Source organism: Monodelphis domestica, chromosome 7 (assembly GCF_027887165.1).
Source record: "Monodelphis domestica isolate mMonDom1 chromosome 7, mMonDom1.pri, whole genome shotgun sequence".
NCBI classification, from domain to species: Eukaryota; Metazoa; Chordata; class Mammalia; order Didelphimorphia; family Didelphidae; genus Monodelphis; species Monodelphis domestica.
The window spans coordinates 112,409,476-112,433,998 of NC_077233.1; the positions used below are offsets into that span (position 1 = coordinate 112,409,476).

The 24,523-nt window shown below is 36.4% G+C and overlaps 1 protein-coding gene across 1 annotated transcript in view; it reads right to left on the reverse strand.

Moving 5' to 3' along the window:
• Positions 1-303: 303 nt before the first annotated feature.
• SH3GL2 (SH3 domain containing GRB2 like 2, endophilin A1) overlaps positions 304-24,523 on the reverse strand; it is a 237,137-nt gene continuing 212,917 nt past the window's right edge. The window contains exons 4-9 of the mRNA XM_007499610.3: positions 15,701-15,844; positions 14,815-14,948; positions 7,853-8,011; positions 4,526-4,629; positions 4,050-4,180; positions 304-1,848 (exon numbers count right to left, since the gene is read on the reverse strand). Of these exons, the coding sequence (XP_007499672.1) occupies positions 1,649-1,848; positions 4,050-4,180; positions 4,526-4,629; positions 7,853-8,011; positions 14,815-14,948; positions 15,701-15,844 (872 nt within the window). The 3' untranslated portion in view covers positions 304-1,648. The remainder of the gene's footprint in view (positions 1,849-4,049; positions 4,181-4,525; positions 4,630-7,852; positions 8,012-14,814; positions 14,949-15,700; positions 15,845-24,523) is intronic.

Here is a 24,523-nt window from a genome sequence, read left to right on the forward strand (position 1 = left end):
TGGATAGACAATTGGGCTTTGAATCAGGAAGCCCTGAGTTCAGATGTGACCTCAGATATTTCCTAGCTATGGATTCTGTACAAAAGTCACTTAATTTTTTCAACTATGGGGAAAATGACAGCACCTATCATGCAGGTCATCCTAAGGACCAAATGAGATTTATAAAGTGTTCATTAGCACATTGCTCGGCACAAAGTAGGTGCTATATAAAAGTTTATTCCATTCCTCCTTCCTTCCCCAACCCCAACCGAAGGGTTCCACAAGAAAAAGAGCAAAACAGACAGAAAACAAGCAGCCTTCTGATTTGTTTGTCCGCGTTGTTTATTGGAAACAGCAATGCTTTCTGTGATAGTTTATACATGAAGCAAGAGGAGCTGGTCTTTCATTTCACATGATCCAGGATGGACATGGCACATCCGAAGCGGCACATTAAATCTCTGAAAGGGGCTGTACAGTTTAGATAAATAGAACTCTGAGGAACTCAACTAAGAGTACTCTTACAACCATTACAAAAAAAAAATACCAATAAAGCTACACACAGCACTGTACACACACAATGAGGCCAGAAGGGAAGGGAAGTAAGAGAGCTGACTAGAGCCACATACCTTGAATTGCTCAGCACACACAAAAATAAAAAATCATTATTTAGTCCTCATTGAGGGCAGAATATGCACAAATGATGTTCAAAGAATACAAGGGAACAGTGGAAAGAGAATAAACAGAGTACACTGATTTCTTGGTCTATGAATATGAGATAAATAATTCTTGGTGCTTTACTTAAGTCAAAGTATCACAGGGAACACACACAAGTAAAATTGCATCTCTTCTCCCTGCCCTCCTTCCTCTTCCCTCCTGTGCCCTCTCTGTGCCTGGCTATCCAGTAGAAACATTATGATCTCATGCATTATTTATGCAGAGCAAGCACATTTTATTTGGCAGCCTAAGCCGCTTTCTGCTTCATTGCAGGATGTTTCTTCCCCTCATCTGGGGACATCTTTCCCCTGGAAATCAAATAAGACTTTTCTTTAAGAGAAAGGAAGAGGAAAACTTGTGATGTGTCAATAAAGGGTACAAAATAATGGGTACAAAAGACAGTTGGTTTTCAGAAAAGCCTTTAAACTTCTATTGTACCTTTTTCACTGACCACATTTCAAGACTATTATTCATTCTGGTCAGAAGATAATGTGCTGGTGAAGCAATATCAGACAGCTTAGTGATCTGGGGATCCTGGGAAGGGGGACACAGAGTGGTAAGAACATTTCTCTCTTGGAATGGAGAGCAGAGGCTTGAAAATGACCTCCAGGTGATAGACGTTATCTTCATTAGGATGGATTAACTGCATTTAGCCTCCTGGTCATGCCTCAGGGTGACAAGTCTCCCTACAGTGTGCAAACAACTTTTGGCTGTGACCATGGGCTGGCCTTGTTTGGCAAGCATGTCGCATGTGCCATTTATTGTGCAGGAAGATATCGTCCATCACCATGGCCAGAGCAGGGCAGCCAATGGGAACCAAAGATGCTCAGTGGGACTGGGTGACATTGACCACTGTGGCTTGTACTTGGGAGGTGCTTAAAGCAGCATTTCCAAAGCAGTGGCATTAAACTGAACTACCTGGGCCACGAGTTGGTAAGCCAGTCAGCCAAACATTCTAATGAGGCAGGGCAACCAGAATCTCCACATAATTGATAGGGAAAAAGCCTGACTGACCATGAAGCATCCCCTCGTACCAGTTCTCATCAATCTGGTTGGTGAGGGTAATGACATCGCCCTCCTTAAAACCCAGCTCGCCTTCATTCTCAGGTTCAAAATCATACAGAGCTCGGCAGCAGGGTTGATCCATTGGGGCACCTAAGAGACAGGAAAACAGGAAAAAGCAAAGGAAAGAACAAAACATTTAGCACTAAATCTATTCTTCCTGGATAGAAGATTCCTGTATTTTCTGTGTCAATCCCTATTCTATAACCCAGTTCAAGCTCTCAAAGGAGAAATGATGTCCACAGTAAAATTCCTAGCACCCTTCATACCTTCCCCCAAGATTTAGTCAATCCTGCGACTCAGAGTCTAGAAACCTATTGCTCAAATTTGGTTTTCATTATTCTTGAGGTATCTGTGGTATAATGAAAGGAACATTGGGGCTGATGTTGAAAGACCTGGATATTCAATCCTAGGTCTGCTACTTGCTAACTTTGCAATTTTAGACTGATCCTTCTATCACTCATGGTGAAATTTCTTCTTGTGTAAAATGGAAGGGAAATTCACCAAACAACATTCCTCGCCAGGTGGATTTCAGGAGAGGAAAGAAATAAGTATTTATGAAATTTGTACTATGTGCCATGAACTGCCCTAATTACTTTACAGATATGATTACATTTCAGGGGATGAGGACCAACTATATGTGCAAAGCGCATAAATCATAAGACTTAAGGCATGATGCAAATATCAGCTTTGATTATTATTGAGGGTGTCACTATGGAGATGAACACAGCAACTGTTAATAGTTGGCTTCCTAAAATTTTTTCAAAGCAGAAGGTTTGAGTACTCAGGTGATGTAGGATCAAAGGAGAGTTCACAGCACAGTCAGACTTTTTCACAAAAGGACCTTCCAGCATTTTGCGCAGTTGAAATAATGTAGCATTACGAAGAAAATCTAATGGTTCAGACAAATTTTTATAATCAAGAGTTCTCCCTTTACCACCTTCTATTTCTGGGAAGTAAATAAATTCCTGCTCCCACAGCCAGTCCCCCAAGGCTAGAATTGCCTGGATGTGGTAAAAACCACCAAATTAATCAAACTAAGTACTCCACTTCTGGAAAGGGAATGATATATATATATATCAATTATATATATATAATTGCCATTCTTACTGGTTCTGGAGGCTACCCCCCCCCCCGCACCAAAAAAAGGTTTTCTGTCCCATCATCTTGAGTCCATTGGAACATTGGAATACACACAATACAAAAGGCTCCAATTGCTTTCTAATACCTCCTAGTTCTTTCATCCTAGCCTCCTAAGAACATCTTTAGTCTATTTTTCTTTTCCAGGAAAACACCAAACACTGGAGACTCAGGGAGAAGGTGGTGAGATTCCCACACATGCTTAAAAAACAAATGCAAAACCACTGAAAATGAAGGCTATTTGCCAGATGTGTCACACAGATTTTTTTAAACTATCTGTATGGAAAAGAGGAAAATTTAAAGAATGCATTAATGAAAATGTATACGTTTCCCCAACAGAAAAGAAAGTTTATTTTTTATTGTACCAACCCCAGTTCCACAGCACAATGATCTGTCGGAAAACCTGGCAGGTGTCGTGACTCAAAATGTATTAGTATGCAAGACATCCCTGCTAGTGTTGTTCAAGGAATCTGACTCATCATGTTCCTGGGGGTGGGCTGTCTCTATGTGGTAGGCAGTGGGGTGCAGGAGCATGTAACAAAGGAAGGGGAAAGTGAAATTCAATCTTCCAGTGCTGATCCAATATGTCAAGGGAAGTGATTTACTACCAAGGAAAAGAAAAAGATGCTCAAAATCCAAGCGTGCTAGGAGAGTGGAATACAAGATCAGTATGTGTAGATTCTGATGAAAGCGAATAGGAAGGAAAATGTAAAAAATAAAAGATTATAAAGGGAGGAGAAAGAAAAAAAAGAGGCAGAGGGGGAGAAGATGAAAGAATGAGAGAGAGAGAGAGAGAGAGAGAGAGAGAGAGAGAGAGAGAGAGAGAGAGAGAGAGAAGTGAATAATAGAAAGAGGGAGGGAAAGAAAGGAGAAACAGTAAGAAAGAGGGAAGAAAATAGTAGAGAAAGAGGACATGGAGAGAAAGAAAAAAATGGGAAAAAAGGAGAGAAGAGCCATGTAAGATAAAGGGAGAGAGGAAGGGACCCTTTTTCAAATAATTACAACCAGGCAAAGAATAAGTTGGGAAGAAGAGAAATAAATTACTGTGACTTGAATGAAATCCAAAAGGATTAATCTCAAGATTACTTCAAAGGACTCTGATGGAAAGCTTTCCACATGTGTTTCAATAAAATCTATACTCTCTTGCACCTGACCTGATGGCTTAGGAGTGCTAGTATGAGACAAGCCTCCATTATGCTGACTATTGTCTCCAGATGAAAACTCCAGACTCATGCGAGGTTTAGGCTGATACTCTCTTCTGGGCTGAGATGAAGCTTCTCTTATCCTGTGAAGGGGATGAACAAATCAATCATAAAAAGTACAAATAGAAAGACAAAAATGAGAAAGTAGATGAAAAGCAGTATCTATCAACATGAATGAATTCAAATCCAAAATCTGCACAAGATAACTTCTTAGGACTTAGGCATGTCTATTATTTTTGTTCTCAAAAGTATAAATGAAAAGGTAAGGGCCATGGGAGAGGGAATACTCCTTAGTTTATGTTCTGGGAGTCTCCAATAGAAATGCTTGACAAAGGTGAATGAATGTAATAGGATGTTCCAGGGAAGAGTTTACCATCAGGAATGGTGGGCAATTTATTCTTAACATTTTGGTCAGAAGGGTGCAATACCTTTCCTCAAGCCTGACAGTAACTTGCTGCAGAATCTGGGAAGCCTGCTTGTGGTACTCCAGCTGGGCTTGTACCAGAGCAGAGAGCTGGCTCACCTGTTCAATCTATATCAACAGAAAGAAGTGAGTCTTAGAGCAATGCTATCAAGTCACACTACATAGGACATTTCTACAGACACTCCTTCACACAATCAGAAAATATTTATCAATACTATGCAATGGGCACTGTGTCAAAATTATGCCAATTAAAAAACAGTACATGACCTCAAGGGGCTTTTCTAATGGGTGGAAATATATACAAATATATAATTTTCTAAAGGGAGGAAATATACATAGACATGCACATGCACACCACACACACACAAAATACAGACAAAATAAATACAAAGTGATTTGTGAGATTGTGAGGCACTGGAGAGTCAAGAGAGTCCTTGTAGAGGAGGTGGTGTCTGAATTTGTGAATCAATGAACTCACAATAAGCTGAAATTGCCATATGTTAATAGGTTGATCAACTTTATTAGTGTCAGGATCATCCAACTGAGAGCAATAAATGCAAATTCTATAACTAATAATGGAAATTCTTAAAATCTATTCACTGTTGAACTTACTCACTGGAAATGCAAAAGCATGAGTCATGCAAAGAAAACTATGCTCTTTTGTGAGTATACAAAATATCTCCGTGGGGATAATAATATAATAATGTAGTTTCTTGAGTTATGACATATTAGACATATTTCTAAGTAAGCATCTGAAATATTTTGTGTTTCTGTGAGAAAAAACAAATATAATTACTCTGATTTAGAAACAAAAAGCTTGGAGCTAATTATGAGATTTTAGAATGGCTTTTGGTACAACATACTGGACCCTAAATGCTCAAGTAGGTACTAGAATTCACAGGAAAGATGCTAAAATGTTGGGAACTAATTTCTTTCCTTCCAACTGGAATAAACATTTCTATATGCTCTACCTCAAACCAAAATGGTATTAAGAAGTAAATAACAATTTCTTCTCATAAGGTGCTACCACCCTTGATTCTGGGTCCCATCTTGTAGTCAAGGTTGACTAAGGAATAGGATTTCATGAACTAGATTCCTCTGCATCTGCTGAATCCTCAGAGTAGCCATAGTTCATTTTGTAAATGTTTGGAGAAGCCAAAGTGTCAACTATAGAATTCTCTCCCATATAGCCCTGTTCTTCCCCATATACCTACCTCAGTTTAACTGATTAGAAGGAAGCATCAAAATAGGTGAGCATATGTGTGCCCCATACCCATACTAATGGTTTTTAAGGAAACTGTTTAAGTCACTACTACATTCAGGATGTCTCTCTCTGCCACCATCCCTCTAATCCTGACATTGCTGATGTCTAATCAAGTAGAGGACAGATGAAGGTAGACCTATGCATTATTATAGCAATTTTCAGAAGCTGGGAGTATTATATTGTTCAGTGCCCCAAAAAAGCCACTTTATTTATGGACAGGCTATAGAGATAAATCTCATCTGGAACAATGTGATTTCCAAGATTAGCTGGAATCTGAATGCCAAACTTCAAACTGTCTCACTTGCCCATCAGGGTATATGATGTGTTGGGGTTTCTGGATCAGTATATACCAAGGTCTCCAAGACTGATGTCAATCCCACAAATACCTTTTCAAAAAATAATGAGGATACAAGGATTTAAACAGAAGCTGAGCCCCACCATCACTCTCTTTCTAGCTTCTACCAATCAGTCCCTAAATATGAGAAAACATCAAATATCTGCCTATGCCAAAAAAAATAATTTACTCACCTACTCTCCACTACCAAAAAATGGGCAGTTTCTGTACAACTATTTTTACTCCAGTCCATTATGACTCTCTAGATCCTCTACATACTTCAGTAGAAAATGCTAGTGAAATCAACTCTTCCCCTCCTCACTTCATGTGTGGCTCTGCAAGCTACAGAGAACATGTTTTTTCTCAACAATGTGGTCATTAGTAACTGTGTCCTCCAGATTTCAATCCTCCTTATCCCAATATGTTGACTGGGAAGTGAGAAAAAGTAAGTGCATGAAAGCCTGAAGTGCTTATATGACTCATTTTGACGTTTTGTACCTATGAAAGTAGACCAAAGGAGCCCATGGCATCATGGAAGAATGAAAATGGCTTCCAACAGTGGCTACTCCACTCTTACAATGTAATAATTCTCATACCATTAATCTCCCAGGGATATTATAAAGATTTATTACATGGTCAATAACCACTATAGATGTTTGTCCAAAACATTCTTCAACATCTCAACAAGTGATGCTATGAGATTTATTAAAAACAACAACAACCACCTTTACTTCCATCTTAGAATCAATACTGTGTATTGATTTCTAGACAGAAGAGTGGTAAGGGTTAGGCAGTGAGGGTTAAGTGACTTGCTCAGGGTCACAAAGCTAGGAAATATCTGAAGCCATATTTGAACCCAGGACCTTTCACCACTTCATCTGGTTCTTTATTCACTGAGACACTTAGCTCCCCACTGTACTACATTTTAGAGGAATTTTCTATGGATTAAATTGAATTTATCTCTCACTAATGTGAACATTTTCTCTAATGATGTACCTCAAAATTCATTTACAGTTTTCCAAAATTGTATGATTCTTGTCCATGGTCTCTGAGAAATTACATATAGAGATTTCACCAAACAGTTGAAAACTCTCCTCTTGTCTTGTATCTGTCCATTAGTTTTGTCCTGCTTTTATTAAATGACTGACTTACTAAATGACTCCCTTTTCTCAATGCACATTTCCTGGATATTATCTTTCATACAAAATCCTTACACATCATGATGACTAATATGCTAAAGTGTGTGATGGAGTGATGAAAAGAGTATTCTTGTAGAGAAAAGAAAATTGGGTCCAGTTGGCTCTGATAATTGCTACTTTTGTGACCCTGAGAAAGTCATTAATGCTTTGAGTCTCATTTCTTCATTTAATAAAAATAATACTTTTATTAATAATATCTAATACAGATTGTCACAGGGAAACCATTTTGTACATTTCAACATGTTAGACAAATGTAAGTGGCAGCCCTTCAGGGTACCGCAGTGAAAAATGCCATAAAGAACACTGTTCTTTGCTTTTCTTTGCAGTTGTTAACCTTTTAAAATATCTACCTTTCTAGCTTATCCTCATCAATCATATTTTGTTCAATGACACCAACCACTTACCTAAGCCCTTGTTTAAAGCAGGGTAATTGAGATGTTGAGGGTATTAATTAATGTGTTGATGTGTTGAAATAAGCATATAATCACAATTTAAATGCCAAGCCCAAATAAAAATGGTCAGAAATCCGCTCACATCCATTTCCAGGAGGTTGAACATGCTCGACTCCGCTATTTCTTTAGACTCATCAAATTTCTCCAAAGCTTGGCGAAGCTCCTCGTCTGGAATCTTGCCTTGCCTTTTCTTCTTGTAATCAAAATCCAGGCGTCGACCCTCCAACTTCTTTAGATGATGCTGAAAAATTGAAGGTCAGAAAGGGTTGATGGAGGGCTTCTGAAGGGAAAGCCTTCTCACTGGGACGGGATAGAAGCAGAGAAGGAACAAATGGAAGACCTGCAGGCTAATCTCAATTCCATCACACCATCTATGAAACTTTTGGTAAATCACTTAATTTCTCCAAACTTTAGTCTACTTGCTTATAAAATGGAAATGATACCTTCCTTATCTATTTCACAGTTATTGAAAATCTAAAGGGAGTTCACAGTTGGAAAATCCTTAAAATTGTAATTAGCTACATAAAACATAGGTTAGGGGGAAGGACTTTAATCTATGAATTCACTAGTTTAGGGAATTCTCAGATAAGAAAACTTTCTCTATCAATGCAAGTCAGTATCTTCTCTGTAACCAGTCTTCCAGAGAGTTGCCCAAAAAACTGAAACATTAAATGAAACATTAAAAGTGAATTGAAAAAAAAAGTGACTTGCAGGGGCTGCTGGGTAGCACAGTGGATAAAGAACCAGGACTGGAGATAAGAGGTCCTGGGTTCAAATCTAGCCTCAAATACTTATTAGCTGTGTGACCCTGGGCAAGTCACTTAACCACAATTGCCTAGCTCTTACCACTCTTCTTCCTTAGAACTAATATTTGGTATCAATTCTAAGACAAAAGGTAAGGGTTTTCAAAAAATTGTGTAGGATCACATATCTGTTATGTGCTCATACCTTCTGGCTCCAAGGCTGGCTTTTTAGTGATTTTTACTACTTACCTCCATAAAGTGTTTTGAGGAAAACACTTTGCAAATTTCAGCTGTTCTAATACTATAATTATCTGTGATTTCATAGGCATTGTTATTACCTTTACTAATCAAGATAATAACTTCTTCCATGCTTTAGTTAATGAGTTTCAGTAGCCAAAAAGAGAAAAAAAAATCACCTGGAATCTTTGTGGTGAAGCTCTCTCTGTACACTCAGCTAGGTGGGGACTTAGACAACAGATGTAGTGGTCCTTTCTTTTACTAAACTGTGCTCAAAGGCATTCCAACATGGTAGAACTAAGAGTGTCTCACATCAGTCTTTGAGCACAACTTTGAAAACATAGTCAACGACATTCCACAATGAGAACCTGGAAGAAGATTTTAGTGGACTATAGACCTAAATGACCCATGTAAAAGTGAATTCTTGCTATTATTTGTGACTATTATTATAATTTAAAAATACAGGTAAAAAACATTTTTTTTCCAAGTCACTCTGCTTTATATCCATGATATATACAGCTAGACAGCAGAGCAGAAAGAGTGCTACACTTGGAGTCAGGAGGATTGAGTTCAAATCAAGCCTTCGATACTTAATTAGCTGTGTGATCCAAGGCAAGTAACCTCACCTTTGTCAGCCTCAGTTTCCTCATAGGGATAATAACGTCATCTATCTCACAGGGTTCTTGTGGGGATCAAATGAGATATTTGTTAAGTGCTTAACACAATGTCTGGCACAAAGAAAGACAACAAATGTGTGTTATCTTCTTAGCTTTCAAAAGAATGTGGAAGCTGAAACTATTAGTATGTGAGATGAGAAGCAATAATTTTCAGTGACTAACTAAAAGAAAACCCTATCAAAAAAAGATATTTAAGAATGGGAGGATACAAGAAACACCTCTAGCAACTCAGTCTCACTTTTCTAGCTAGCCTCCAGTTCAAGGTGTGGAGGAGTAAAACAAAAAATAAAAGGGAGGCTATTTGAATGAGCTATTTGAAATGTAAATTATGAATTTATTATTTTTATTATTTATTTATAATTTGTTAAAAGATCTGCAATTGTTTCCCTCCCTAGTATAATCTATTTTTCTTCTCTCTAGATCTGTGATGTCTTCAGCTTAATGAGTTCCCAGTTAAGAACTCTCTCAACCTGTCTGGATGGGCACCTCCTCTACCACTCATAATCTTAAAGAGTTTTTTCGTACACTAAGAGGTTAAATCTACCTATGCTATTCTGATGCTTCTTCCCTTCGAAAAAATAGCCTTTATCTGGCCAAATAATTTATTTCTTAGTAACCAATAAACTTAATAATAAATCATATTCTCTCAGCTAGGCAGAACCAGTATGAAAGTCACACAGTCTGTTGCCAGGCTAATATCTGGAGCTTTTTTCATTTTAATGGGATCTTCTGCAGTTTCTGCTCTATTGACCTAGCTTTTGAGAAATGAGGGTTTCCAGCATACTGTTTGGTACTAGTATAAGCATTTTATTTAACTGTTTATTGCTACAAATTTATTTTCCTAATCTTACTAATACTAAAGTCTCCTTTTATTGTCTGATCACCATCACATATAAGTTATGAGTCAAGAAGAAATTAACCTAGGATTATATGAGTCCAAAGGGGACAAAATTCTTGTGCTGGTAGTCAGGAGTTGGCTTGATTTATAATTTCTCAGTAAATTATCTTCCCCAGAAGGTTGGTCACCAAATAAGAAATGGGTTTGGCTTCAGCAACTCAAGAAGCTATCTATTAAGCTATGAAATGGCTCCAATATGCATGAGTATACCCACAAAGAGGAAATCATAGTTTTTTTGAGGGCCTCAATTAATTAAGAAATGTGTGCTCTAAAGTTATTTAGGAAAAGTCTCCTGTTGAGGATGAGAAAAGGAAATGAACTAAAATGGAAATTTTACATTTTTTGTTTACTTAATATAGGTATCTCACTGAATGAAGATGAGGAGGCTGGGGCTGTAGACAGACTAATGAACATGGAATCAAAGGACCTGGGTTCAAATCCTGGCTCTTCTACTTATAGCCTGTGTAACCTTACACAAGTCACTTCACCTTTTATGTAACCATGGACAAGTCACAAAAATTTGAGTCAAAGGCAGCTCCTGTTTCCAAGGTTGGTCCTCTACCCACTAAGCTATGATACCTCTCAGTTCTTCTTTGAGTAACTTTAATTTTATTCTGCTGCTTCTGAGTTGGTGAAAAGTGTGGCTGTCCCTTCTATTAATTTTCCCTTTGTTCCCATCTGTGAAGAGTAAGCAGGGAGGGGAGGAAAAGTACTAGGACATGGGGGAGGAGTTGAAAAGGACAAGAGGGTATGATACCCACCCCACACAAATCTTCTTAGGAAGAATATTTGCATTCATATAGAAACTTAAAATTTTTTAATTCCTTATGTCTCAAATTATCACTGTTAGTATTAGCATTCTAAGCAAAATAATTTTCTGCAATGATACTGAAAGATGACAGCATATCTAAATTTAGAATTAGAAGGGGCTTTGAAGAGCATCTAATCCAGCCTTCTCTTTTTATAAATGAAGAGGCTAAGATCCTTTAAAATGAAGTAACTCTTTTGAGGAAAAAAAAACAATTCATAAAGAAGAGAGCAAAGACAGACAGTAAGGGCTTCTGACTCGCTGTGAGAGGAGATAGGTTTGAATCCTGGTCCTACTACCTTTTACTGGTGAATCACTTCCCTGGTCTGTATATCGGTTTCTTCATCTTTCAAAAAAGAGGGTTGGACAAGATGATCCCTAAATGACCTTCCTACTCTATATTCTTTCACTTGGACTGAAACCATTTGATTTCTAATCTTGGGCTCTTTGCCCACCATATCTTCCTTCAAAGTTACAGATCAAGGCTCTCATGTGAGCACATTGTAGAGTCCTTAGAAGATATCCTTTTGGGGGATATTTCTAGGCATCATAACACATTCATTAACTCAATTTACTGAGTTCCCACCATGCGACCTGAATGGTACCAGGAGCTGCTTCAATATCATAACTTTGTTTACATAGAAAAAATGCACCTGAGTGGAAGAAGTGGAAATTGCCTTCCTAAATGATACCCTTTGCAAGGGTTGCCTGAAATGTGTACATCAAAGGAAAAGCTCAATTGTTCTGTGTGGTTTTCAAAAAATGACATTTGGGTATTTTTCTCCAGTTCTGACAGCTGTTATGAAAATATGAAAACACACAAGCTTTCAGTGTTAATATAACTGCTCATTTAAGCAAACTACTAAATTGTCATCAGTGGTACAGCTGGCATTTCATAGGGTGAAATCAACACAGAGAATTATAGGTTAATTAATATATTTGTGCTTCTCTGAAAAAGAATAATAATCCTTCTGGAGAAGGAAATGTTCCTCCAAAGAACAACAAGAACAACAAAAATAAAAATTGAACACAGTGTAATAATGATGACTAAATTTGGCCCCAAAGAAAAAAGATGAGAAAAGAAAAAAAATAGGGTGCCATGGGTACAAAACATGCATGGTTGAATATAACAATAGTTGATGTGTTGGTTAGTTGTCTAAATGAGACTTTATTTTCTTCTTTTTTATTTTTTTGTTCTGAGAATTGGTTTTTTAGGTGGGAGGGAAAAAAGAGAAGTATTGGGAAATAAAGATAATAAAAAATATAGCAATAATTTTTTTAAAATATTCTCAAAGTATCTATCTAAAAGGTTATGGAAAACTGTGTTTGGCACAAAGGATATTATTTCTTTTAGGCTATCGTATTTGCCATGCCAGAAGAAATAACAGAGACAGTACTTTACAAATCTTTGATTTGGTCAGGATGAGAATTCTCCCTACCAAAGCAAACTATGACCTTTGTATGAATGGAGATTTTTGAACCTCTGACTTCATTCCCTAGAAGTCCTTAGTATTTCCCAAAATTCCCTATAATCTCTCCTGTGTCTCGACATTGGCAGGATCACATTATTGGTATTTAACTGGAGGTAACTCCTCCCATGGGCTCTCTTTCTTTGAGATGATGCAGCAAGTATGGTGGTAAGCTAAGTGTGGGGATTTTAAAAGGGCTAATCAGCCATGGGCATGTGGTTTTTGTTTTGTATCCTCTTTATTCCTTGATTTCTAATGATCCTTAATAAACCTCATAAAAATATAATATTTTTATTATTAGAGATATAATTTTAGATTGTACACCTCTCACTAATTTTGTAGAAGTTCTTCGAGAGTTGTTATAGTCCAAAATTTCCCTCCCCTGTGATCAAAGCTGGGGGTAAGTCACTCCAAAATGAGCTAGTTAGTTAGATGAAGTCTTTCCATCATGCAGCCCATACTAGAAGCACTTCCGAACGATGCCTTACTAGATTTTTTTGGTGTCCAGACAGTATCAAGAACCCAGATCACTTCTACCCTAACAGAATCATCAGAAAGGGGATTTAGTGGATCATTAAAAGTTGCTGACATTTATGTGACTTAGTAAAGTTCATAAAGTGCTTTCCTCACAACAAGCTTGTTAAATAGGTTGTTCAGGTTCTTTTATTCCCATGTTACAAAAGACGTTTGGAGAGATTATGTGACTTCCCAGTACAGAACACTGCCTCTCTTTTTTTCCCTAGTGCTTTATAAGTCAAACACCAAGAAGCAAACATGGTAGGTGATATCATAGCCATAATTATTATTCTCTCCCCTAGTGATGCTACCACCTAGAGACAGGCTCCTATCACTTCATGCCTATACTATTCTTAAATTTTATTTTGTGGATCTTCCTCCCTCTCTACTCTCCCTGACCTGAAGAAGAAATCATTTGACAAAAATATCTATAGGTATGTATATGTGTGTGTTGTCTATATCTATATCTATATCTATATCTGTATGTCTTGCTTGTTTCTATTCATCAGTTCTTTCTCAGGAAGTGGACATTCAAAAGTCATTCTTCAAGTAATATTTCTGTTGCTGTATATAATGTTCTCTTGATTCTGTTCATTTAGCTCTTTAACATTTCATGTGGGTCTTACCTTGTTTTGTTTTTAAATTAAACATAATATTCCATCACAAGCATATGGCACAACTTGTTTAGATATCCCCCAATTGATGGACATTCCCTCAATTTCATGACCAGTCTATACCACCGTCATTTCTCCCTGCCCCAAATATCTCCTCACTCCAATCTATCTTCCACGCACCTTTCACATGAATCATCCTAAAGCATGAATCAAACCAGGCTACCCACTCTTCTTTCAACCACCTCCCTCAATAAATTCCACTGGCTCCCTTTTGGCCTCCAAGATTAAATATATTTTTTACAACCCTTTTTACAACCCTCTATACCTAGACCCCTCCTTTATTTCACTCTTCTTACACCTTATTTATCTCCACGTACTCTATAATCAAATGATACTGACCCTCCCCGTCCTTTTACTCAGATAAACCATTCTTTCTCACAACCTCTGCTTCCTGGCTGCTCAGTCTTCCTTCCAATCTTAGCTAGAGTCCCACTTTCTGCAGGAATCCTTTCCCGATCCCCTCTAATGCTAGTGCCTTCACTCTGTTGATTACCTCCAATTTATCCTGTCCTGTACTTGGCAGTTTTCATTTGGCCCTCTCCTGATCCCCATTAGACAGTGAGTTGTCTTTTGGTATCTATAGTTGAGCACAGTATTTGGCACATATCAGCTACTTAATAAACACTTGTTTAACTAGTGATTATTATTAGTATTACCATTTACAAATGTAAATAATGGGAAAATGCATAGAAGGCTAGTCTTAAAGTTGAGGAAAAAAACTAGTTTCAAATCCCACCTCTAACATTTAATAATTATGTGTCAAAAATAAAATTGATTAACTTCCATCCTATTTTCCTCATTTATAAAAGAGTTAGGATGATATATACAGTACAAATCTCATAAAGTTGCAGACACAAAAGAGAAAATATATAATAAAGGGTTTTTTGGGCAAACTTTTTAATGTTATATAAATGTCAGCATTGTGATTATTTTTGATGTTATTATCTATTATAACAAGCATTACTATTGCATGTAGCTAAGAAAGAAACTCTCTATTTCCCCACATCCAGTGTGACAGATACCTGTATTTCCCGTAGGTCCTTATCATGGAGGTTCTGGAGAGGATCGATGAAATTTTGCTTCACTTCCATGTCCAAAGAATCTTTTACCTCTGAAAGCTCCCTCATGGCCTCCCCTACATCACCAAGGGCTGGGCCTGGAACAGGAAAGTATTTTTCTTTTAATCTTCAAATACAAAGTAGAAATGGGTTCTTCCATTAATAAAGATGAGGGGCGAGTTAAAAACAACTCTGTACTTGAGACCACGATAATCTCAGTTACTGTTCTAGTGGAAATTCAGACTTGCTCCAAAGGAAATTTGAGAAGATAATGCTCTTAAGCTCAAAGAAATTATTAACTAAGAAAAATGAGCTACGGCACATGGTCAAAGAAACTGCATTTTTTTATAGTGTGTTGTTCCTGTAAAATGATAAAAACAAAACAAAATACAATTTTTCTTTTATTTTCAAATTATAACTCTTTGAGCTCTTAGTATGAAACTGCAAGGTGCTTGAAAGTTTACTAAAGTCATTTTTTCATAGTTAAACCCTGCTCAAGGAAAGAGACTAAAAAAAAACAAAATAAAACAAAATGAAACAAACACATCATAGATCAAAGCAAACATTCTGAAAACAATTTCACCCAAATGAAAATAGTGACAAGACATGCACTATTGATTTCATTAAAAAAAAAAAAAACCTTTACCTTCTATCTTAGAATTGTTACTAAATGGAAGGAAGTGTCGGAGGCCAGAGTTGAACCCAAAGACCTCTTGTCTCTAGACCTGGTACTCAGTCCACTGAGCCGCCATGCTGCTTTCTGATCTCAGTTTTTAAAATCAACTTTCTTATCACCATAAGCAATTATCTTACAAGCAAGATAATTAGGAATAAATGCTGCAGCCATTACCAAAGTTGCATTCATCACCAAGCTCCCTTCCAAACTTCAGCATGGCTTCTGCAAGCAGGGCCTCAGCCTGAGGATAGCCTGGTCCTTTCTCTTGACCTCGGATCTTGGACATTGTATTAATCATGCTGAGTTTAGCTCTAGAAGCTGTTGGCACAAAAAGAGTAAAGGTTGACTATCTGGCATGGTCTACTCTATTTAATGTGACTTTCTGCAAATACATTAGGTGAGATATTGTTAACGAGGGCTGTTTGTTCTAAAAGAACAGCATTTTAAATTTTTAAAATTTAGTGCACACGTGAAATTTAAACTATAAAATACTGAAATGAGAAAGAAAGAGAGAAAATAGGGAATATATGAAAAAAAAGAGGAGAGATGATGGAAAAGAAAAGAGAGAAATAAGCAGTTGAGAGAAGGAAAAGAAGAGTCCACAGTATCAATAGTAGGAAACAGATTTTCTCATCTGTAAAATGACCATATTTGGGCCATATTAGTGATTCACAACATTTTAAAGCATCAAGATCCCTTCTTTAAAATTTTTTTCTTTATTCAGAACTTATATCTGTCCCTCTCTATCCCCATTGAGAGGAAAGAGAAGGGATAGGAAAAGAGTTTCTGTGAAAGGTTAACCTTTTTATAAGCATAGTTAAGCAAAGAAAATTCCCTTTTTGGTTACATTAAAAAATTGCTTTTCACATTCTACATATTAATACATAACCTCTATCATGAAGTAAGCAACATTCATTTTCATCAGTCCTCTGGAATCATGGTTGATTATTTTGTTGATCAGAGTAATTAAGTCTTTTATTTTTACAATATTGATATTAGAATATAAAGTGTTCTCTTGGTTCTACTCACTGCAATTTGCATCATATCACATAAATCTTCCCCGATCTTTCTGAAACCATCCCCTCACTAATTTCTTATAGTGCAATAATATTCCATCTCATTGATATGCCATAATTTGTTGAGTCATTCCTTAACCAATGGGCACATCCTTGGTTTTGAGGTCTTTGCCACTAAATAAATAAGCAAAACCAGGAGAACATTTTATACAGTAACAATAATCTAGGAAGATCAATTGTAAATGACTTAACTTTTATCAACAAGTCAAGGATCCAGGATAACTCCAAGAAATTCAGGATAAAAAAAGGACATCCACCGCCACAGAAGAAATAGTCAGTCTGAATACACTTTATTACCTCCATGACTTTATCTCTATTGTAAGCAAAATGTATCTTGTTTCACATGACAACCAGGAAAACATGCATTATATGATAGTATATGTATAATCTATATCTTACTATCTGCCTTTTTGAGGAAGGGAGAAGAGTAGGATATGAAAAATGAATAAGACAGATTTCTGAACACAGCTAATATGAGAATTTGTTTCTCTGGGATAAGCATATTTAGTATAATTTATTACATACTTATAACAAATTGCATATATTATATTATGTTTTATATATATATGTAACAGATATATATATAAGTAAATGGTAACTAAAAAAAAAAGACCTGTTATAAATATTTTTGTACATAAAGGATCTTTACCTCTTTATTGGAGGCATAGATCCAGTAGTGATTTTGATAGTTCAAAGGGCATGGTATTGCTTATGAACTTTCGGGATATAATTCCAAATTACTTCCCAAGATGTTTGACCTAATTCACAGTTCCATCAACAGTTCATGAATGAGCCATTTTTCCCAAATCTCTTTAACTAATGTCCCCAAAAGTGCAGATGAACACATGCCAATAATTGCATTTTTAGTAGTTAGTGGTTGAAAACAAACATGATGACCAAAAACAACTATGAATTCAACATTTTTCATGAATTTTTATTTTATTAATTAAACAGCATCATATTATAAAATATGGGGATATATACTCATATACATATAAATGTGATATATTATTTATTTAAAATAATAAAAGTAATTTAAAGTTCCTTGTCTGATATTTAAAGCTTTTCATGAACTGGACCCTTCCAAAATTTCCAGTTTTATTCCCTGTGTCATTCTATGATCCCCTGGCTACACATGATATTCTATCTCTAGACTCTGTGCTTGTGAATCAGTGATCCTGCATGCCTAGAAAGCTCTCCCACTTTATTTAATCTCCTAGCTTTACCTCTAAAGCAGGTGGGCATCACAGTGAGCAGGTAAGCAGCATGAGAGATAGAATAGTGGACTTTGATTTAGAAGAACTGAATTCAAAGCTCACTTTAGACACATTAGCTGTGAGACTGTAGATAAGTGACAATCTTTCTCAATTTCAATTTCCTCATCTATAAAATGGGAATAATAATTGCAACTACCCCCTGGATTGTTATGAGCATCAATAAATATAAAGCACTTTGTAAACCTTGAAATAGTTTATAAGTACTAAATGTTATGTTTATTAATTTCTCTAGCTTCTTTCAAGTCTCTGTTCAAATTCTGCTGTCTGCAAGAACTTTCTAGGTCAGCTAGATGGTAGTGACTGCCTCTCTGACTATCTCCAATTTACATAAATAAACAAGCAGATGTTGCTCTAGTGATTTTGATATATATATTGAGTGAGAAAGGTAGGCATATTCTGCTACATACTCTAGATTTGGGGAAAGTATTTTTCAATGAATCCAGAGAGTAAAGGTTAGATTCCACAGTCTAAAGTTTTAGCAGGTAAAGCCACATAAAGAAAGTTGGAAAGTTCTCAGGAAGAAAATCTGATTTTAAAATTCTGATGAAAAAGAAAAGAGGGAGCAGTCAAGGGAGATAAATGTGAATACACATAGTACTTATTGACTGAGATTTTTTTTAGCAAGGGAATCAAGAGTAAGTGATTGAAGATGATTGCAAAAGCAAAGAATGTATTGTAAGCAAGGTGGTAGAAATGTTCAAGCTCAGAATGAGTTCAGATTGACAATTTATGCAAGACAAAAGAGTGAATGAAATTAAAGTTTTAAAAAGGTCTGCATATGGTGGATGACAGACAGGAGGTAGTAACTACACCAGATTAAATTTACCAAGGAAGCTTGCATTGTACTTAGGCATTTTTTATCTCATTCTGGATTGTCTCTAAGTTTATACATGTGTAAAAATGGATATATTTTATGTTGTAATAAAGGTTCTCTTCACTGATAACGGTGCTGAATCAGCAATGTATTGAGAGGGTTATAGGAACAGGAACAGGGTGTGAAAGAGGGAGCCCAAGCTAATATGGGTGAAGCGACTCTCCCTCCCTTTCCCCTGTGATAACAGGTTGTTAGTTACTGCACTGTTTCCCCAAAAGAAGCGGCTAAAGGAAATTTGATGACAAGCTCCCCTGTCTGCTACACTTATAGATGACTTCAGAGCCTTTTTCCCTCAGAGAGGATTTAGTCAAGCCCCAGCCAGGGGTCTTGTCTCAGAGGGAAAGACCTCAGGAACTCTGTCCCTAGTTTCTTGAAGTATCCCTTTCAAATAGTAGTGAGGGGCTAAAATGAGTATCTGAGTGCTTAAAAGGGTTTAATATTGGATTTTTGGTAAACAGGAGGAGGGGAGAGGGATTGGGCAGCCCTGTTAAGATCCTACATGGTCCGTGATCTAAAAGGTGTGTAATACTGCTCAATCAGACGTCTCTGTTTCTTCCCATTTAAAATAACCCTTGCTATTAACTTATTTGTCCTTTGGTCTAAGGAAATTATGAAGAAATAAGTTCAGGCAGGCAGGGAAGAACAAGGGAGCTATGCTCTCCTTCTGAGAGTTCAGAGCCCCCCCCCCTTTAAAGTAGTAGATGTATGTTTGGAGGGAGATCAGCTATAAGCTTGAGGGAAGAAGCAGGATCTTCTTAGATGACTTCGGTGGTTCCTCAGCTCCCCAAAACTGGTTCTGTCAGCTCCAGGTCCCAGGTCTAAAATCAAGAGGCTCCTCAGAACTTCCCCCAGGTCCATGTTTTTCCTCCCAGAAGCTCTTGTTCCTTAACTGTTACTCGTTCTCTCTCATTCCTCATGTCAGGGTTCCAAATCTTCCCTGCCTCTTTAAACATGCAGATCTTAACATTTAAGGGGCACAATCAGGAAGACCCATGTTCAGATCTATCTAGCCTTAGACACATGCTAGCTGTGTGACCCTATGCAAGTTACTTAACCCAAGTTTGCCTCAGTTTCCTCATATCTAAAAGGAATTAGGGAAGAAAATGGCAAACTAGTCCAGTATCTATGCCAAGAAAACTCCACAAACAGGGACAGGAAGCATCAGACATGATTGGTACACCTGAAAAACAATAGATCTTAAAATTTAATGAGTGATAAAAGGCTACCAAAATTATTAACTAAAATCTACCTTTTTAGGAAAAAATTTTCTATGGAAAGTCCAATTTCACTTCTAGACCCAAGATTATCACTTGGTGATAGCTACCCATAATTTCATACACAATACCTAGGAGGAAGTAAACAGACTAAAAAATTTGTGTGTAAAGACAAACATCACCACTAAATACTTTAATGCTATTTCCTATGTTTTTTCAGTCTATTCTGTGATCAGTTTCCCCATTTATAAAATGAAAGGATTAGACTAGATCCTTTTTCAAGGTCACTTAGCATTCTAATGACTGGCAGTCAGGAAGATTTGAGTTTGACTCAGGCATTTATTAGCTGTGGTACCCTGGGCAAGTCACTTAACCTCTTTTTGATTCAGTTTTCTCATTAAAAAAAAGGGGGATAATAATATAATCTAGTTTTGATGATAAACTCAATTAATATGTGCAATGTGCTTTTAAAACATTAAAGCATTCTATAACATGCTAGCTTTTCTATGAACCTATGATAACATGAAAAATAAAAATACTAAGACATTTTCTTTGTGAAAGTCTTTTCAATCTATCCAAGGATCCTTAATCTATTTTTTTTTTGCTGCTTTTGAAGACTTTGGCTTTGGGGGTCTAATGACAAAAGAAATTTAACACAATATTAAGACATAACACCTTGGAACATCAAGCAGGAAATTTTGAAAAAGCCATTATATCTCACCGTATAATGCTGCCAATAAACTTCTAGTATATCACACAGATTGTACACATGCCTGCTTAAAGGAATACAGTCTAAGTTCTAAGGCTTTAAGATAGTGCAGGATGTGAAAATAATATCATTTAAGACTACCTTCAGAGTTTTTTCTATGCATGAAAATAAATCTGACCTCCAGCTTCTTAACCAGCAATGATATGGAAATGGGGGTCAGGATAATTAATAGGGAAAGAGGAGATTTGAGAGAGTACAGAAAAACAGAATATAAGCAAAAATAAAAATGGAATGGACTCCATTATAATGAGAAAACAAGAGATAGTATCATGGATAAAAATAAATGGGAAAAAATGAGAATATATCTCATGTGGATTTGGAAAGAATAAAACATCCCCTAAATCTTTTCTCTATAATTTCTCATGAGATGTCTAAATGTTGAATCACATTGTAAAACTTGGTTATATGTTTATGTCTTAATGCATTGTAGTACACTATTCAATCGACCCATAAGCACAGATAAAGGGTCAAGTACTATTTGCTTCTTTCCCAAATCTGATTAAAACTATTAGAGGACAAATACTACTTCTACTTCATCCTACCCCCACTAGAAAGCACTGGTATTACTGCAATCTATCAGGAATTGCTGCTCCAATATCAAAGATCTGCTAAATTATAATATTGAATGTTGTACAACTAGAAAATTGTTAATTCTTCCACTCCATTTACAATAAAAATGTTTGTATTTTTTATTGAAGCTATCTTTAAGATGAGGGGGAAGTCTATGCCACTGTTTTAACTCCAATTCCTCTTGTGGTTTAAAAGTAGTTTCAGCTAACATCTTTGAGGTGATCTGCAAAATATATAAATTCATTTTAAATGAAGAGCCTCAAAAATTTTGGCCTGTAAATCTTTCTTTGAAAGATTACTGATTGGTAAAGAAACTGCTAGACATTTTGATCTGAAGTCTATTGTGTTTAGCTAGATGGTTTTAAAGCATTGGAGGAAACTGTTTAATTTCATTATTGAGGGTGGGGGTATTGGGGCAGTAAGTTGTAAAATGGAAGTTAAAAAGGTGTGGAACACATACATCCAGGGAGGAGGAGCTAGGTTGGGCTTACAGAGCTTACACAAGGTCTCCATTATTCAACAATATATCACTCAGTGGCAGATGAAGGCAAAGCAAATGAAGAAGTTAAGGGTCCAAATGGACTTGATATGGTTCCTCCTCAGCTTGGAAACAATAACACAAAGAGTAAGAAAGAAGTACCACCCCCCAAAAAAATCAATGAAAAAACAAATTAAAATAGCCTACTGTATAAGGTTAAGCTTTTAAAAGAGCTTAGGGCTGCCTGTAAGAAACAAGGGCTGTAAAAATTAAATGTTAAGATATGCAGAGAATTTTTTTAAAAACACAAATGATTGATGAAGTATGAGTATGCTTATTAGCAAAGGGTAAAGCAATAACTCTCTGTGCCTAGGGACAAACCACCTAATATCCCAGAGGCTGATTGTCAGATTGGCCAAAGAATAATGAATTTTCCAGGCTTCAGTAGTTCTGAAAGCCCATCTACTAATACTTTGATATGGTTGGTTTTCTCTGTAATCTTTTGTATTTTTATGCATTTAAAAAAAAACATTATTCTGAAAATGGGTCCAGGGACTTGATCAGATTGCCTGAAAAGTCATGATACAAAAAGAGTGAAGGGCCCCTGGTATAAGGTGATTTCTGAGGTTTCCTAGTTCTTAAAGAGTGTGTGGTTTTGATGGATGTGATCTAAGTACAACTCCAGAGAAAAAACTGATAAATAGAAATATGTAAGACATAGTTGTATAAATACATATATTTTTTGGTTAAATGATGTCTTTTCTGGTTCAGGGAAGGCCAGAGGAGAGAAAATATCTGGGAATTTCAATGCAACAAACAAATAAATGAAGAAAAATAGTATGCACATTTTTATAAGCACTTCTCTTTGTAAAGTCACTTTTATTCTCAAAGATGTATAGACTTTTTCCCCTACCAAGATACAATAAAGTAAAGACAAGTTCTTTTTACCATTTTATTCCCCAAAATACCAATGTGCTTTGCTTATAATAGACACTTGATAAATATTAGTTGAATTGTATCAATAGATTCACCAAAAGTATCACTCAGAAAATATCTTGGTCCATGCTCTATTGCCAGTTACCTCTTTTCCCTTTAGGGAGTTCCTGATCAAAAGCTCTATTGGAGAAATTCACAATTATTCATTACTTCTCTTAAAGAGACGGGTAAAGATTAAGAAAACTCTTTTAATACTCGGTCAATGTGGAATCTAGAAGCTCCCAAACTTGTAGCCTAGAAAGATTTAGTGATTCTGAGTTTACTTGGTTTGAAGGTGGAGACCCCAGGTTTTACCTTGTCACAGGAGAGTCACTCCCTGAGGGAAAGTCCTTCACTGCCTCTTAACTAACAATAGACCTTGAGTTATAGTGCAGTAGGTAGGATATCAGTCTCACAAGGTCCTGAGTTCAGTCCTGGAAAGGGGGATGTGATACAATGGGAGAAGCTTCTGAGGCAAAAAGAGGCATCAAGGTCTATAGTTAATCTAAGAGGCAGAGAAATAGGACTTTCCCTCAGGGAGTAACTCCAGTGACAAGGTCAAACCTGGGGTCTTCACCTTCAAACCAAGTAAACTGGGGATCACTAAATCTTTCTATGCTACAAGTTTGGGGGATTCTAGATTCCATATTGACAACTCCTAGCTCTGTTCCTAACTCTTATCAACTTTCACACCTCTGTTCCAGCTACTTCCTCACCTTAGAGATGTCCTTATTGGCTCCCATCTTCCAATGGTGAGTTGCTACTTTCCACTTGAGAAAGTACCTGCATAGTCTATGCTTACTTTTCTTGAGTCTTTATTCCTAGCTCAATAGCACCAGCCTTATCCCCACAGTACTAGTCCTTTCCTAACTTTTCTACCCTTTCATCTCACTTTTAGAATTTAAAGTCCTTGACAGTAGGGATTATTTTATTTTTGTTTGTATTTGTATTCTCAGCAGTTAGCAAAGTTCCTGGTACATAGTGAGCACTTAAATGTTTTATCCATACATCCAACTATCTATCTATCAATCTATCTATGCATAAACAATTTTGAATGTTGGACTTAGCATCATGAAATGAATTCAATTCTCTGCTCTGCCATTCATTAATTGTATGACTCTAGGCAAGTCATTTATCTTTTCCTCCCATAGTTCCCCTAACTAAATAGAGATAATAATGGGGGGGGGGAAGATACCTGCAGTCTCTCTCATGTAAGTATGTTCTATGAAAAGTATTTTATAAATCTTAAAACACTCTAGAACCATGCGTTATTATTGTTCATACAATTTTAGAGCCAGATAAGGCCATTTGTGATCATATGGGCCAAACTCCTTGTTTTATAGATATGAAAACTGAGGCTCAAAGAACTTAAGTGACTGGCCTAAAATATAGCAGTTTATGAAAGAAGTATAATTAGAAACGTCAGTGCTCCTTTTTTCACTTAGAAAGATCTAATTTAATATAGGATTTATTATATCCAAAAGATGTATCTCTATTTTTTGAAAGGCAACTACCTGAAGAAAAGATGATACAGAATTTAATACTCCATCTCAACATTGCCTAGAACATGTACTTCTTATCTTAATTAGCTGCAGCTTACTAAGTCACAGATACAATTGCAGATATTCTTAGCAAGGAAGGTCAGTGCTAACATTATTATGAAGAGTGGATCTTAATGATATCACAAATGTTTACAAAAGCATGATATTTTCACCAATTTTTTGTATACTTTCCATATTTAGCAATGATGCTAATAGCAAAAAA